Source organism: Vulpes vulpes, chromosome 8 (assembly GCF_048418805.1).
Source record: "Vulpes vulpes isolate BD-2025 chromosome 8, VulVul3, whole genome shotgun sequence".
NCBI lineage: Eukaryota > Metazoa > Chordata > Mammalia > Carnivora > Canidae > Vulpes > Vulpes vulpes.
In genome coordinates, this window is record NC_132787.1 from 14,667,756 (window position 1) to 14,683,699 (window position 15,944).

Consider the following 15,944-nt stretch of genomic DNA (forward strand, 5'->3'; position numbering starts at 1 on the left):
AATTTCAGTACTATTCCATGGGAATTTATTTACTCTGATTCATTGTGCTCTAAGAGTTCTATCACTCTTTTTTGTATATAAGAATGTGAATATGAATGTGGATCTGTATATAATGTCCATGTACATATACACATAAAGATGGATATCTCATGATGAAATCTATGTTTAGTTGAGCAAATGAAAAGATCTAGACTAGAGCATTATCTCTTTTGTATAGATTAATTCAACATGTAGCTTTCTATTCCATTAGTGATAGTTTGTACCTCAAAATAATATTTTTTTATGACTGACAGAGTGATAAATTGAATTGTTCCCTGGGCAAAATACACTATGGGTTCACTAAAACCTTTGAGGATGAACCCTAAATTAATAAACCATTAGGTTGCAAAGAGAGATGTTAGCACAAGCATAATATGCTATTTTAATGGATTTTCAGACAACTGGCTAGTAGTTGACAGACATGTATAAGTTCTGTCGTATGAAAGAGCAAAGCAAAATGAAAATGGAACTGACCATATGAGAATTAATGACACTTTATAAAATTATGCTAAATTGAGTGACTGGGTAATTCTCTGTTTGGGTTCAGGACTTGTTTAAATGATAATTAAGTGACAGGTGTTTGTGTAACTAGTGATCTGGGTAAACTTCTTTAAGGATGATCTGTTCCCAGTCTTCTGGTGAATTCTTTCAGAGAGAACTCTATGCTGGATGGCAACTGCATGATCACATAGCATTCACCTGGTTCAAGTGTTTTGACAATGTAAACAATGATGGTTTATTTAGCTTGGGGCTGTGGAAATGAGAATAATTTTAGAATATTTGGAACAACCTTTGGTAATTACGGGTTAAGTTAGGCACATACGTGGTTAATTACACTATGATCATCACCGGGATGATTCTTGTTTAACCACCAGAACCACCTCCATGAGGATAGTATATAGATCTGCCAGTCTCAGGGAAAGCACCACAGGCAAAGTTGTTATATTGCTGACCCTGGAAATCCTTTTCTTCGATTCAATGCTTGATTGGTCATGCTTTGCATTATTAGAATCTTCCAATGTCTAAAGCAAAAGTCATTTAGCTCTGACTGCTGCTGCTTCTGCTAATATCTTCTCGGTCTCTGAATATTCACATCTGTGTGCACTGTGCTTCAGGCATGAATTTGCGACAACCTCTCTGGAGTCAAGAAAACTAAGATCTTTCTTGTTAATGCTTCATGTACTTGATCATCTGCATTAATCAGTGATAGACTGTGACTCAAGAACTTCACTGATGGCTAGGGTAAAATCACTCCCACCTTCTTTCATTACTGGCTTGCTTTTGCCTCAAGGATGCACCTCTCATTGGGTAGATCCCAGGTCTTTCTGGCTCCTGTGGAAGTCTGTGGTTAGGTGTATGACCTAACCTTAGTTCACTTGTTCCTCAAGAGCTGCGCACATCATGTGTGACTACAGAACCACTGACCCTTCCTGGTTGTATATTTCTGGTCATATATTTCTCTTCAGAGCAGCAGGCACAGCTCTTTGGGTACTACCCTCATCTAGCTGCCATAGCTATTTATTTTCTTCATTTGTTTTGTTCTCGATGAATTATTTATGAGGGTTCTGAGGTATGATCATTTATCATTTCCTTCTCTGACTTCCCAAACTGAAAAAAAAATGTGTAGGAATCATTCAGAGACCACAATATAAGGTTTTTATTACTAACAAGGCAGATTTGGAGGATTTGGGTTAACCTCTGCACAGAATAAGACTTGTCACTATTTTTCTGCCAAGGTTAAATGACCTCCGCCTTATCTCCTGGCCTCCTCTCTACAACGGCAGAGCCTGGCCTATTAATCACGGCACAGGGAGAAATTACATTCAAACTGAGGATAGGCTGCTCCTAATGAGAGGGATTTCAAAATCCATCCCTTCTCTTCATTTTAGTAATCCCACGAATCAGTCAGTCCTCTTTCCATTTGGAAAAAGGGAGTGAGGATTATAGACAAAGAGGAAAGTTGCCTTCCCAGTAGAATTCCTTCCTGGGAATTAGAGTGACACTTTCCTCTGGCAAACATGGGGATGAGGAGTCTGGGTCCTGGGACACATGACTGTAGCTTTCACCATGACAACAAGTTTTTAATAGGAAGGAAACTCTTCCAGGCCAGTACTAGGAAAGTGGACTATTCCACTAGGAAACATAGATGCTTCTCTATTTTTTTTCTCTCCTCTCAAAGTACCTCTCTTCTCTCTGTGGCTAGTAAGAAAAGGGCTGATACTCATGTGTCATATAGAAAATCTTTGACTTGCATTCAGATTGTGTTGTCCTGTTAAGAAGAGCCCTTCTCTCTGCACTTTCAAATCTACCGTAGAGTACGTTTATATATCATATCACAAACACAAAGTGACATAGGACAAGACAGATAAAACTTGAACAAGTTACCAGTTAACCACCTAAATCAACATCTATACATGTTTAACAAGAAAGACATTATTTGCCTGGGCAAGAAAGGCAATATCTTGTCATCTGTTCTTTGAGGTAGAGGAATTCAGAATAAACTATTAGATTAGTGAGTATTCAAAGGTCTCACTTCTGTATTTTAATAAGAACAATTTCAAACTTTCTGTGATTTTTCACTCCTCCATTAAGCACTTTTATTGAAAAGAAGGGTTTCTCAAGGCAGATTTCTTTATCCTTAAAAGGCAAAAAAGTCAAATTAGAGCAGCGTTGGGCTACCAGCTTTGATCTGAGTTAGTAGAAGGGGAAAAATAGAAATAGAAGGAGTTCAGGTGGGAATGTGAACTGGTAAAGCCATTCTGGAGAACTGTGTGGAGGTTCCTCAAAGAGCCAAAAATAGAACTGCCCTACGACCCAGCAATTGCACTGCTGGGGATTTACCCCAAAGATACTGATGCAGTGAAACACCGGGACACCTGCACCCCGATGTTTATAGCAGCAATGTCCACAATAGCCAAACTGTGGAAGGAGCCTCGGTGTCCATTGAAAGATGAATGGATAAAGAAGCTGTGGTGTGTGTGTGTGTGTGTGTGTGTGTATACACACACACACACACACACACAATGGAATATTACCCATTAGAAACGACAAATACCCACCATTTGCTTCAATATGGATGGAACTGGAAGGTATTATGCTGAGTGAAGCAAGTCAGTTGGAGAAGAGCAAACATTATATGGTCTCATTCATTCGGGGAATATAAAAAATAGTGAAAGGGATTAAAGGGGAAAGAAGAGAAAATGAGTGGGAAATATCAGAGAGGGAGACAGAACATGAGAGACTCCTAACTCTGGGAAATGAACAAGGGGTAGTGGAAGGGAAGGTGGGTGGGGGATGGGGTGACTGAGTGACAGGCACTGAGGGGGGCACTTGAAAGGATGAGCACTGAGTGTTATACTGTATGTTGGCAAATTGAACCCCAATAAAAAATATACAAAAAAAAGAAGTAGAAGGGGTTCAGATTTCATTATGTCTCCCACCCACAGAAAGAGGTATAATTTTCTCTCATAAACTTTTTTTTTTTCCAAAGACAAGTACTTGTGGGGAGCTGGGGCTCACAGTCTCAGGCTCCCTGTGGAGCAGGTGAAAACCTGAAGGGTCAATAGGACCCATCCACTGCTTCTATCCTGTATCTTTTCTCCTTGTTCTCAAAGCATAGCCTCCAGTTCTTGCTTCCTGCAGCATTTTAACTCAAAGGACATGCTGAAAAGTAGGAGATAGTTTAGAGGTTCCCATTCTAATACATGGTTTCCTGAATAACTGTAATCTGCCTTCTTTGGAATGAAACGTTCACAAAGGCTGATGGAAATTGTAGGGGATTGTGGAAGGTGAGACACAGATGATCATCAAATTCTTGTTTTCTATTTGAGTGAAGGAGAACTTCCTGCAATTGCTGGCTTTTCATGATCCCTGTGCATTTATATCTCAGTCATATGAAAAATTTGAAAGCAAAACAAAACCAAAGAAAGGAATTAACTATTGGAAGTATTTGAGCATGATTTCTCCTATTCACATTTCTAATAAGTATGGGAAAAAAATAGATCTTCTGTAAAAAAATTTTTTCTTCTTTTTCTCCTTCTTCTTCCCTTCTCTTTCTCCTTCTTGTTCTTCTTCTTCTTCCTCTACTTCATCTTCTTCTTTTTTTTTTCTTTTTAATTCCAGTTAGTTAACATACAGTGTAATATTAGTTTCAGGCATACAGTGTAGTGATTCAACACTTCCCTATTACAACCTGGTCCCAGCATGATAGGTGCACTCCTTAATCCACATGACTTGTTTTACCCATCCCTCCACCTACCTCCCCTTTTTAACTATCAGATTATTCTCTGTATTTTTTTTTAGATTATTCTCTTTAATTAAGAGTCTGTTTCTTGCCTTGTCTCTCTCTTATTTTTTCTCTTTGCTTATTTGTTTTGTAGATCTTTTGTATTTTCAATAAGTTAATTTCTTTACTATTGATAATATATATTTATTAAATTATGACATATTGCATATCTAAGCAAATTACTGAGTAGTGGCTCTATCAATTATGTGCACTAGCAATGTTTCAGCTCAGAAATTGACTCATGAATATGTGTAGAAAAGTAAAATTTAAAACAATGTTTTTAACCCAGATGCATTATCCAAACACTTAAGACAGTAACGAAAATTTGAGGATTATATTCTGACCAGTGGCCCTCTGGACTCTGGTGAATGTCATGTGTATACAAAATGAATTATCAGTAATAGAATTATACTTTAAACACAAATTAGCATTCTTCGTGTAATTAATTATTTGGAGAATTCTCACTGAAAACTTAATAAACCCTGGAAAATGCTCTTAATTGCAGCATAACATTACTTTATTACCAGCTGTCCATTTATATCACAATATTCACAAATACCAGCTGATCTGTGTGATGTTGAGATTATTTAACTAAGAAAAAAAAATCACACTTCCGAAAATCATAATCTAAACATGTAGGGCAGAGCAAATACCTCTTTGTTTTAAAATCCATTAAATACAAAGTTGGGCAATATGGATAGACAGCTTTGTTGTAGTTTCAATGAGAATAAAGTTCAAATTGTTATTGGGAATTCTGAGGTTAGTGCCACCTTTCTTAAATTGGAAAGACAACAAAAGTTGTGGAATGGATTAGCATCACTTGCCCAGTCACGTAAGTATACAATCCAGAATTGAGAAGCTCTGAGATGGGGAGATACATCTATACTACAGTGGCTCTTCCATCTTTCAAAGGGTCACATGAGGTCTGGGCTAGCTTTCTTCATTTGTAAAATTTTCACTCAGTCAAGTTTTGTGGCAGAATGACTGAGGAGGTGAAGGGATCAACAAGCTTTCTGCCTTGACATGGGACGCATTGCTACTTCATGCATCTTGATTTCCTATCACCTACATTGTTAGAGTATATGGATGAAATGCACTGAATAAATGGTCTTATTTTATTTTCAAGCAATGGTTGAATTGGATGGAGATGATGTAAGAGTTTCTTCCAGGGGAAAATACGCTGAAAGGGATATTGTACAGGTAAGAAATTTAATGGAAATTATTTTGCTCATTGTGAGGAACATGTCAGCTCTGATTTGTAAATAAACAAATTACATTGAAAGCAGGACTCTTAGGTTTTATTTATTTTAGTTGGTTGATTCTCTATGAAATGCATGGCAAGTAGGGCCTGAAATAAAGTGCCCAGTGACTCTCTTGTATTTCAGGCTCACCATTTATAAAATAGTATATGTCTTTTCCTACTTTCATATTACCAGAAAATATCATTGAGATCTTTGGTAAAATTAGAGGCTAGAAACATAACAGACTTTTTAATACTGCTTATCTATTCATTGTTCAGTCCTCAAAAAAGATTAAATATATTTTAAGACAGCTGATTATATTTCAGTGTAAATAAATTTAGTGGTAGGGGGATCCCTGGGTGGCGCAGCGGTTTGGCGCCTGCCTTTGGCCCAGGGTGTGATCCTGGAGACCCGGGATCAAATCCCACGTCGGGCTCCCGGTGCATGGAGCCTGCTTCTCCCTCTGCCTGTGTCTCTGCCTCTCTCTCTCTCTCTCTCTGTGACTATCATAAATAAATAAAAATTAAAAAAATAAAAAATAAAAATAAATAAATTTAGTGGTAACACTAAAACTTTAGATATTGTTATATTCCTCCGTAGATTACAGTTAGAAAAGTGGAGAAATAGATCTTATAATTAAATGTAAATATAGAAATTTATATTAAAATATAAATTATATATAATTTTGAATGTAATATGTAGATGATATATGATATATAATCATATATGATATAATATAACAATAATTCATATAGCATATATAACTCACAGTTGTTAAAATCAAGAAAAATTACATAACTAAAGCCTACTATTCAGGGAGTGAATAGAAGGAAAAAGTCAGCAACCAATCAATATAGTTCAAATTTATTATTGAAAGCAAGCAGTTAATTCAACTAAATGGCTACATATTAGGTTTCCATATCCTTTAGGTTTCTACATGAGAAAAAAAGCTGTGAAGTGCACTTTTTAAAGTAGGAAAGCAAAGGTCTCAACACATGCTATAAAAATTTTGAAGGAGCAAATAATGGACTTTAATATTATCCTCTTAATAAAAACCTATATATTCACCCAAAAAACAGTCATTAAGCAGGCTCCATGGAATTTGGAACATTGCAGAATTTGGCTCCAATCCCGAACTATCCACCGTGATGACTTGAATGAGTTTTCTAAATTTCAGTGTTCTGGCATTGTTGTAAAGATTAAGGAAGATCATGTATATAAAACCATTTCTGAAATAGAACTCAGTAAAAGACCACCAAAAATGGTTAAAATAATTTGAGGAAGAAATATAAAATAATCTATAAATATGTTAATATAAAGATTAATGTTGATAAAGATTTTAAAAAGCATTGTACTTTATTAGGCAGCAAAATTAAATTTTATAATAGAAACATCTGTATAACAGTTTTTTAAAAGAAAATAAATATGATTTAAACTTTTTAACTTAATGTTCTTGGTAGAGTAAAAAACACACGCACATGAATGATTAGGTTAAAAGCAGCTGAGAAAAGGAACATGATGATGTGGCCATTTATTTAAGTATCCCATGGTGTTTTGTTTTCATAATTAGACACATGATTGTTCACCTTAACCTTATTAGCATAATTATAGGTCTAAGTAATTACACTTTATCTAAAAGCTCTTCATAATGTCTGACTCATAGTTTCCAAAAAATCAAATTACTGAAGAGAAGTATGAATTTGAAGTTCTTTGGAATGTGTTATGTTGCTACTGTAATGCATTTTTACAAAATCGGTAGAAGCAGCCGTATGTCTCATAGCATCACCATGATTCTAAAGGGAAACTTATTACTATTTTTTTCTGGAAGAGGTAATTAAAATTGCCTGCATTGTTAAGATTTCCTTTGAGAGGGATGATCTGTTTTGCTAGTGACAAGCAACAGTCATGCCTATTAGCATTTATAAAATAAAAACATCCTTGATCATGAAAGTATTTAGTCTCTCAACAGATATACTACATTGGGCAGAATATTGAGATTGGACGCAGATCTCTGAAATTACAATATTGTTACACTGATCTTGAACAAATCTGTAAATCTCTTTGAGACTTCATTTTATTATCTCTAGACTTTAAATTCTTTCATCTCTGCTCTTTTCATGATGTTGTGAGTCTCAGAGGAAGTAGCACACGAAAATGCTTAATTACCTATCAGTATAAGGTATATATTCATATAATCATGTTTCTTCTTGAAAGAAGAGACGAGTGTCTCTTGAGACCAGTGTTCCACCTTACACACTGAGATCCCCAAATATCCTGAAGACTCCTGGGGATATAACTAAATACTCAAGGGATTTTACTACATAAAGTTGAACTGAGAGAGTCATTAAATCTTATATATACTGAATAGGAAATTAAAGTGTCCCCAGAGAATTAGTAGCCTCCTGAATGACTGTGACATCTTGACTTACATGCCTACATTTAGTTAAGGGAATTTGATAGACCCTGGTCTAATTTCACGGAGATGTTCCTAAATGGGGATTGGTCTTTTAACAATAGTAAGCAGGGTAATCATTTACATATTATATTGTATTAAAGAATTAGCATTCTCTCTCACCTGAAGTAAGGTTTTAAAAGCATTCCTGCATCCCAAGGGTATGTGGTTGGCTTCAGTCTGTTAAGCAGGTTAAACATCTGACTCTCGATTTTGGCTCAGGTCATGATCTCAGGGTTGTGAGACTGAGCCCCACATTGGGCTCAGCACTGGGTATGGAACCTGCTTAGGATTCCCTTTCTCTCTGCCCCTCCCCCCATCTAAAAGAAATAAAAAACATTCCACCATCACAGTTTTCCAAGTTCCACCATCCACTAAAATGTTCTTTAAATGACTTATTTTCAAGAATAGAAATACTCTAGAATATTTAGAATAGTGATTTATAAGGGCACACCAAGGACAATACTGTTGGTTAAAATATCACCAGAAAATAGGGTCTGTTTAAGCTCTTTTAAACTTTTCATTACTTCCAATTTCTTATATGTTGAAGCAAATCAAGTTAATGCACTGGAAATGAACCCAGTTTTTTTAAGTGGGCAAACAAAAGCCTAAGGGTGCAAATAATAACAAAGGCCAAAGGTAGCTGAGATTCTGCAGAAAGTTGAGGGTATTGGATGGAGTTCTCATTATTATGTCAAACCTTAAGTGGCTTCCAACTTCCTCATATAATAATAATATTGAGTCGTTTATTAGTTCTTTTTATGCTTGGCAGGCTAAGAGCTATAGTATCACTTCATTCAATCCTTACTTGACCTTATGCATGTACTTTGACTACTACATTTTACAAAAAAAAAAAAAAAGAAAGAAAGAAAGAAAGAAAGAAAGAAAGAAAGAAAGAAAGAAAGAAAGGAGGTTCAGTTTTTCTTGTCCGTTGTCATGTAGCTAATAAGAAATAGAGTCAAGATTTAACTTTAAAATGTCTGATTATAAAATTCTTGACAAAAATTATGTATAATTTTATTCTAAAACCTAAACACATAAGATTTTCCATGACCAGACCCTAATCTTCCTCTTTACCTAATATCACACACACACACACACACACACACACACACACACACACACACACACTTGTCTAGATAATCAGGACTACCAACTGCCTTTGCATCACACATTTCCATTGTTCTTATTTTTATTTTTTCTTATTATTTCACCTGGAATATGCTTCTTCCTTATCCATGCTGATTGAAATCCTACATTTTGAAAGTTCCCACTATATAGCCTTGTACAAAGTGCTCTCCGCACCCCTGAACTAATTTCCCTTCTTTGTCAGTTTATTCACAAACCACTTTATATCTTCCTCAAAATACTGGTCACTTTTTGTCTTGTAATAATTAATGAATAAGGAAACTTATAACAACTTGTGCAAAATTATTTAAGTCATAAATTGGTAGATCCAAATTTCTAACAGTTCCAATTCCAAAAGCAGCAATCTTTCTGTTATAACACATCTCCTCTCATAAAAGCCAATATTCTAATGCAGATTGTTAAAATCTATTTCCCTTTTCATATTACTATAATGGTTCATGTATCAGGGTTAGGTGAATTTAGGTTCAAATAGTGAATGATACTGGTAAGTATCTTATCTAAATTAACTAAACTCTCTTAAGTTTCAGTTTCCTCTTCTATAAATTGAAAATATGGGTAACATGCCTATAAAAATTTAATGAGATATTGTATAAATCTTTTAGCAGAAGGCCTGTTACGTACCAGTTGCTCAATAAATGCATAATGCCAATATTAGTTATTATTATTAGATAGTATGTTGGCATAGTCCAGTGCAAAGGCATTTTTATGTCAATATTTCATAGTAGCTGTACCTTGACATGGGACACTGTAGTCAGCCTTATGTGTGATTATATTCATTGCCTCAAGATTGAATCTCATGACTATAGTATAAACAGTAAGCAAGATGAGATCCTATGGTTGTTATTCTAAAACTTAAATGAGTTATTTTCATAGATCAATATATGTAAAGACTTTCTATTTGTTTGTTTGTGCTATGAATTGGCCATTGTGTATAATGCAGTGTCATTTCTTCTAGCTACATGCAGCTGTTGGCTAGCCTATCATTTTCTTAAAAATTATATTTAAATCATATTTTCCATTAAAAGGAGAATAATAACCTTGAAGGCTGAGACTTGAAAATCACTAATGGAGTTCTGCACAGTAGGAACAATCAAGTAAAATTGAGCAGAACAGCAACTAAAAGTCCATTTGCCCAAACTGACTCAAAACTTGTTTTCACAAATAGGCAAAGCTAGCCATTAGAGCAGCCATGTAGAACATTTTCCTTGTATTAGATGGATGCTAAAATAATAATAATAATGATGATAATAAAAATGTAGAGTATCAAAGATATAGTGTATTTCTACAGAACAGAATGCATTTATTGGCATTCTTCAGATGAATGTATTAAATCAGTGCAAAGTAAAAACTGATTTATCCCTTTAGATTGAACATTTTAAGGGTCCAAGTTAATTTGTGGGGACAGTCAATGAACAACACTTACCTACAAATATGTGAGCATTATTTTGAACCCCAGTACAGTGATCAGAAATGAATGATAAAAAAAAAAGACAATAATCAGAGTGGTCTGAGAAGTTGAATGGAAAATGATCGTGGAAGGATATGAGCGATAATGTTATAGAGGGCACATTTTGTCCTGACAGCTTTAAGATTTGACATTAAAGAGAGGTAAAGGAAATGAAGTCACTTGTCATTTTCATCTCTCACTTAGGAAAAGTTCCTTGTGAAATGATTGAAGAGCTGAATGTCCCGTGGGAAAGGTTTAGATAATTTAGGTTACTGAGTAGAAAGTTCTTAACACTTTTTGTCCACTCCCAGCACACAGGTCGGATGAGGTATACGCCTGTTAATAACAGGAACTCGCTATGGCAGTGATTCTCACCATGGAGGCAAGGTCCCCCAGTATTCAAGAGGAAGGCAGATTTTGTGGCCCCACTGAACAAATCTAAGTTAATTGTGGTGTATACTTTCCTCTTCAGCTGAAAACTAAGATTTCTTTCTTGCTCATTATTTATAAACATGTTTTAAATATGAGTAGAACTGCATGTATTATGAGAAGGGTGGTTGTGAATCTGAGTTTTCACATCCCAGAGCATCACATTCTTAAATGTGAATTTTAATTTACTTCAATAAAAAAAAAATTAGCACATCTCATAGCATTTGCTGGGGAGTTGAAGCATTGGGTGTTTTAAAATAACAAAAAGGCCAGGAATTACTTAGAAGACAACTGATATTGTACTTAAATTTGATAGGGCTAAATGGAGAAGGATAGTCCTTGTATTTAATGTTTGATGTGAATGTAAATAGAAAACTATTAAGAATATAGTTTCATATTTATATTGAATATATACATGTATAGGTTGATGAATAGTAATAGTGATGATTACAACTATCACATATAGTATATATTATGAGTTGAACACTGTTTTGAGCACTTTACATGTTAATTTATTTAATGTAGCAACCTGATGAAGTATTATTCTTATTATCCTCATTTTTAGAAGAGGAAATGGAGGCAAAAAGTGGAAAACCATTTGTCTAAGATCACACAGCTAATAAGTCGGAGAACCAGGCCCTGAACCTGGGCAGTCTAATTCCAGGGCTTGGGAGAATAGAGGGTCAAAAGATAAATGAGTTTAATGTCCATAGTGTGTAAGTAAAGGTAAAGAGTCAAAGAAAAATATAAGAGCAAAATTGAGGGGTGCATCGGTGGCTCAGTTGGTTAAGCGTCTGCCTTTGGCTAGGTTTGTGATTCAGGGTCCTGGGATCAAGCCCCAGGTCAGGCTTCCTGCTTAGCAGGGAGTCTGTTTCTCCTTATTCCTCTACTCCCCACCTGCTTGTGCTCACTTGCACTCTGTCAAATAAATAAAATCTTTTAAAAAATAAAAGAGCAAAGTCAGAGTAAACCTATAAACCGGTGAGATCAACTGTTTGGTGGAGGTACCATCCTTTCCCTCCAATGTATGTAATAGCTACTGATTTCTGAAAAACTGAACTCTTAAAAAGAAAGTTTAAGGAATAATTACTATATACTAAGCCTACTAAATGCTTATTTTTTAAATCGATGCCTTTTACAAGAAGAATGAAGTAAGCTATAGCAATTAGATATCTTTTTCTCATTAATCCTCAATCTTGTTGATTCCTATTTTCTCACTTTTCTAATTATAGTTTCAGAGAAAAAAAGAAAAACTCTAACCTTTTTTTGCACCTCTTTGATTTTTTGTTAAAAATGTCAAGTCTTGTCCAAAGTTAGATAATTTGACTTCACACAAGCTCACATCCCCTTCAGTTCTCTTCTCAGTTGAAGATTATATTCGCTCTGTTAGTTTCTCTTACCCTCACTTAGCTATCTTCAGGTGTAAGAGAAAGCTTTGTCACCTTTCTACTACACTTTTCTAAAAGCTGGGTTGAGTTTTCCTCCTGGTTTAGCAAGACAAGGTAAAATTATAGTCACATAGGTTGCTTCTGCCTACGGTATGTCTTATTTAAAAAGAAAAGAGTAATTTTGTACTCTTCCTTAAAAGAGATTGTGTTCACTGCATAAAAGGTATTATACTTGCTATTATTTGATTTCTCAAAATTTTAATTTGGTTTATCTGTAACAACCTGACCATTTTAAAGCCTGCTTACCCATAATAGTTTTTTTTTTTTCTGAAAGCACATCTTGAGTAGCTACTTAAATCAAATGCAATTTTTTCAAAATAAATTAAACATAGCTATGGTATAGTACAAGATGGGAGCGTGCTTTGTCTAGAGGAGAAAAAAACGATTTAATTCAACTGTTAAATATTACACTCAGATATTATTCAACATTCTCAAATGTGTTCACTGTGCCTTTTTCTCTAAGACCTAAAATTACTGGTTTCACAACATTAATGGTTCCAAACATTTCCAAGTTGCTTCAAGAATCATCATGTCTCTGAAGGGAAGTTGAACTAATGCCCTCAAGCAGCACATATTTATTAACTTAAGTAACCATTGTAAATGAAGATAGAATCAAGCAATTTATTGCCAGAGTATTTAATGTTGAGCTGATAGTGGCCCTCACATAATTCCTTAAGTAAAGATAGGGCAGTTATTTTTATATGATATAAAAACAAGAATGATGATATTTCAATAACAAGTATACCAACTCTCATGCTGAATTCTTTTTATTTTCCGTTCCAAATAATAGATTTTTCAAAAGCGACATCTGGGACATGTGACTTGACTTTTCTTTTTACGTTTTAATAATAATTAAAAATACTGCATATGTGTTTTATTTGTTCACAAGAGACAGAGAGAGAGAGAGAGAGAGGCAGAGACACAGGCAGAGGGAGAAGCAGGCTCCTCATAGGGAGCCCGATGCGGGACGCAATCCTGGAACCCCGGGATCATACCCTGAGCCAAAGACAGATTGTTCAACCGCTGAGCCACCCAGGCATCCCCAATAACATCTCTTTTTAGATAAAGGATATATATTAGAAACGTTTGGTCATTATAGTAGCTAGCTGTTGGCAAAGAATCAAATCTCTTTGTGACACCTGGGTGGCTCAGTAGTTGAGCATCTGCCTTCAGCTCAGCGCTTGATCCCAGGGTCTTGAAATCAAGTCCTCCATCAGGGTCCCCTTGAGGCTCCTGCTTCTCCCTCTGCCTCTCTCTGCCTATCTCTGTGTTTCTCGCTTGAATAAATAAATAAAATATTTTTTTTAAAAATCTCTTGAAAATGCATAGTAATTACTATCCATCTAACCATTCCTCCACAGTTAAATGTGTACATGTTTCGATTTTTGTGTCTATTAAATAGCATGCTAAAGTCTCTGAAATCACTTTTCTTTCACCTCTATTTTAGTTTGTGCCATTCAGAGATTATATTGACAGAAGCGGAAACCACATCCTGAGCATGGCTAGATTGGCTAAAGATGTCCTCGCTGAGATCCCTGAGCAGTTTCTGTCCTACATGAGGGCCCGTGGGATCAAGCCATCACCTGCGCCCCCACCATACACCCCACCTACACATGTGTTACAGACTCAGATATGACTGTGCTCTGAATTGCTCAGTTAACTACACGTCATTTAGAACTGCTGAGTCAACGCTTTGCTCCTGGTGCTCTGTAAGGAACCAGGGAATGAGATCCTTTTCTCAGTTTGGTTTCAGCAGTACTGGTTAATATGCTTTCTCGGATCCAAAATTAATTCTCTTTCTAAACCAAAACTGTAAATATAGTTGTTGCATGAGCAACAGAAAAATTGTTTAAATGCTTGAAGCAAAATATGGATGTCTTCTCTGAATCTTTCTCTCTCTCTCTCTCTCTTTTTTTTTTTTTTGGACAGAAACAGCTAATTTCCAATGTATTGTTGGGAAAAAGCACAATATGTTTTTAACTCAAATATTGTCCTCGACTGCTGTGTGTATAGGAAAGCAGTCTCTCTGTATCAATGTTTACATGTTACAACTTTTTAAATTTCAATACTTTTATAACTGTTCTTAAGAATAAGAGTTTTGAAAATTGAATCCTTTGTCTTCTAAATTGCAATAGCTATAATCACAAGAGCAATATCTCTTTGAATGACCGTCTGGACAAATGCAATTGCAAATAAGGGAAGGAAGAGATGCTTTCATATTTCTCAGTAAGTGAATTGTCTTATGAAGCCGCATCTGCTGAGTAATGAGTTCCTCTGCGTTGTTTGCCAAGTTTGGGAGTTTAAGCTTAGCAGATGTGTATCCTGTAAGAACATGCATTTTTCATGGAGTTTGGGTTCTAAATTTAGACTGCAGTCAGTTTATGTTCTGCAATTCTCAGTAGAAATAATAAAAAGTCAAACATCGTGAACTGTAAAATGCACAGAAAATACTTTGTGTACAAAGTAGCATCTTTATATTATAATGCTATTTAGAAAGACTAAAACCCAGAATATTTAACTGTGAACCATGTAGCAGCAGTTTTAAACTTTTTATTCCATTATACCTTGTCTAGATATTTTAATTCAAAGGGATACTGGCTCTCCTGATTTGGATTCCTTGTTATCACCTTTTCATGTTGCCCTGCAGGGTGCACAGGCTGGAAGTTTTTTTGTGAAATTCCCAGTTAAATATACACAACCATGTGACTTAGTGCACAACACATTTGTGAAATAACCTACTCCTACATACTGAACTGCCTGTCCACAATTAATTGTAAAGAGTTTTTGCATGTACAGTTTTTACAAGAATAACAGTTTTGTGATGTTGTGTCTAAATTAAAGCATTTCTTTAGAACAAATGGCCTTAAATTCTCACAAAATTCCTGGAAATGATTGTGAATTGCCTTCAAATAATCGAAAAGTGTATTTTTTTCTTTTGTGTCAACAATGTAACTGCTTTATAATATTTTTCCTTACTTATACCCTATTTATTACTTGGTTTATTTCTACTGTATGTTGTTCTCTCTGTCCCAAGTTGACTTAGGGTGACTTTTATAAGCATGAAACTATTTTATTGAAAAGAAAACTATATACACCCACATATCTAACATTATCAATTATATAACTATGTAATAATAAATTGTCCATTTTTAAGTATGTATTAAAATCTTTAAAGGGATAACTATTTGTTCTGGAAATTTTATGTGTGAGTGATATGGAATGTGATGATTTCCCTTAATGCTCATAAATATTTTTACTGGTATCGTTTATTAACCTACCAATTTTTTTTAATTTGCCTTCATTGTTTGTTCCAAAGAAACAAAGATGAATAAGGTTAGTATTCTTTCTTTCTTGGCAAACAGTTATTTTACTTTGAACTAATCAGAGAAAGTGAAGGATGCTTTCTTATCTAAGTAATAGTGTGCTCAATCCTAGTGGGGGCAGATGGCTAAGA

The 15,944-nt window shown here is 35.1% G+C and overlaps 1 protein-coding gene across 1 annotated transcript in view; it reads left to right on the top strand.

Moving 5' to 3' along the window:
* The window catches only part of CPNE8 (copine 8), a 214,150-nt gene extending 198,479 nt beyond the window's left edge, over positions 1-15,671 (top strand). The window contains exons 19-20 of the mRNA XM_072765596.1: positions 5,451-5,524; positions 13,938-15,671. Of these exons, the coding sequence (XP_072621697.1) occupies positions 5,451-5,524; positions 13,938-14,126 (263 nt within the window). The 3' untranslated portion in view covers positions 14,127-15,671. The remainder of the gene's footprint in view (positions 1-5,450; positions 5,525-13,937) is intronic.
* The last annotated feature ends 273 nt before the right edge of the window (positions 15,672-15,944 follow it).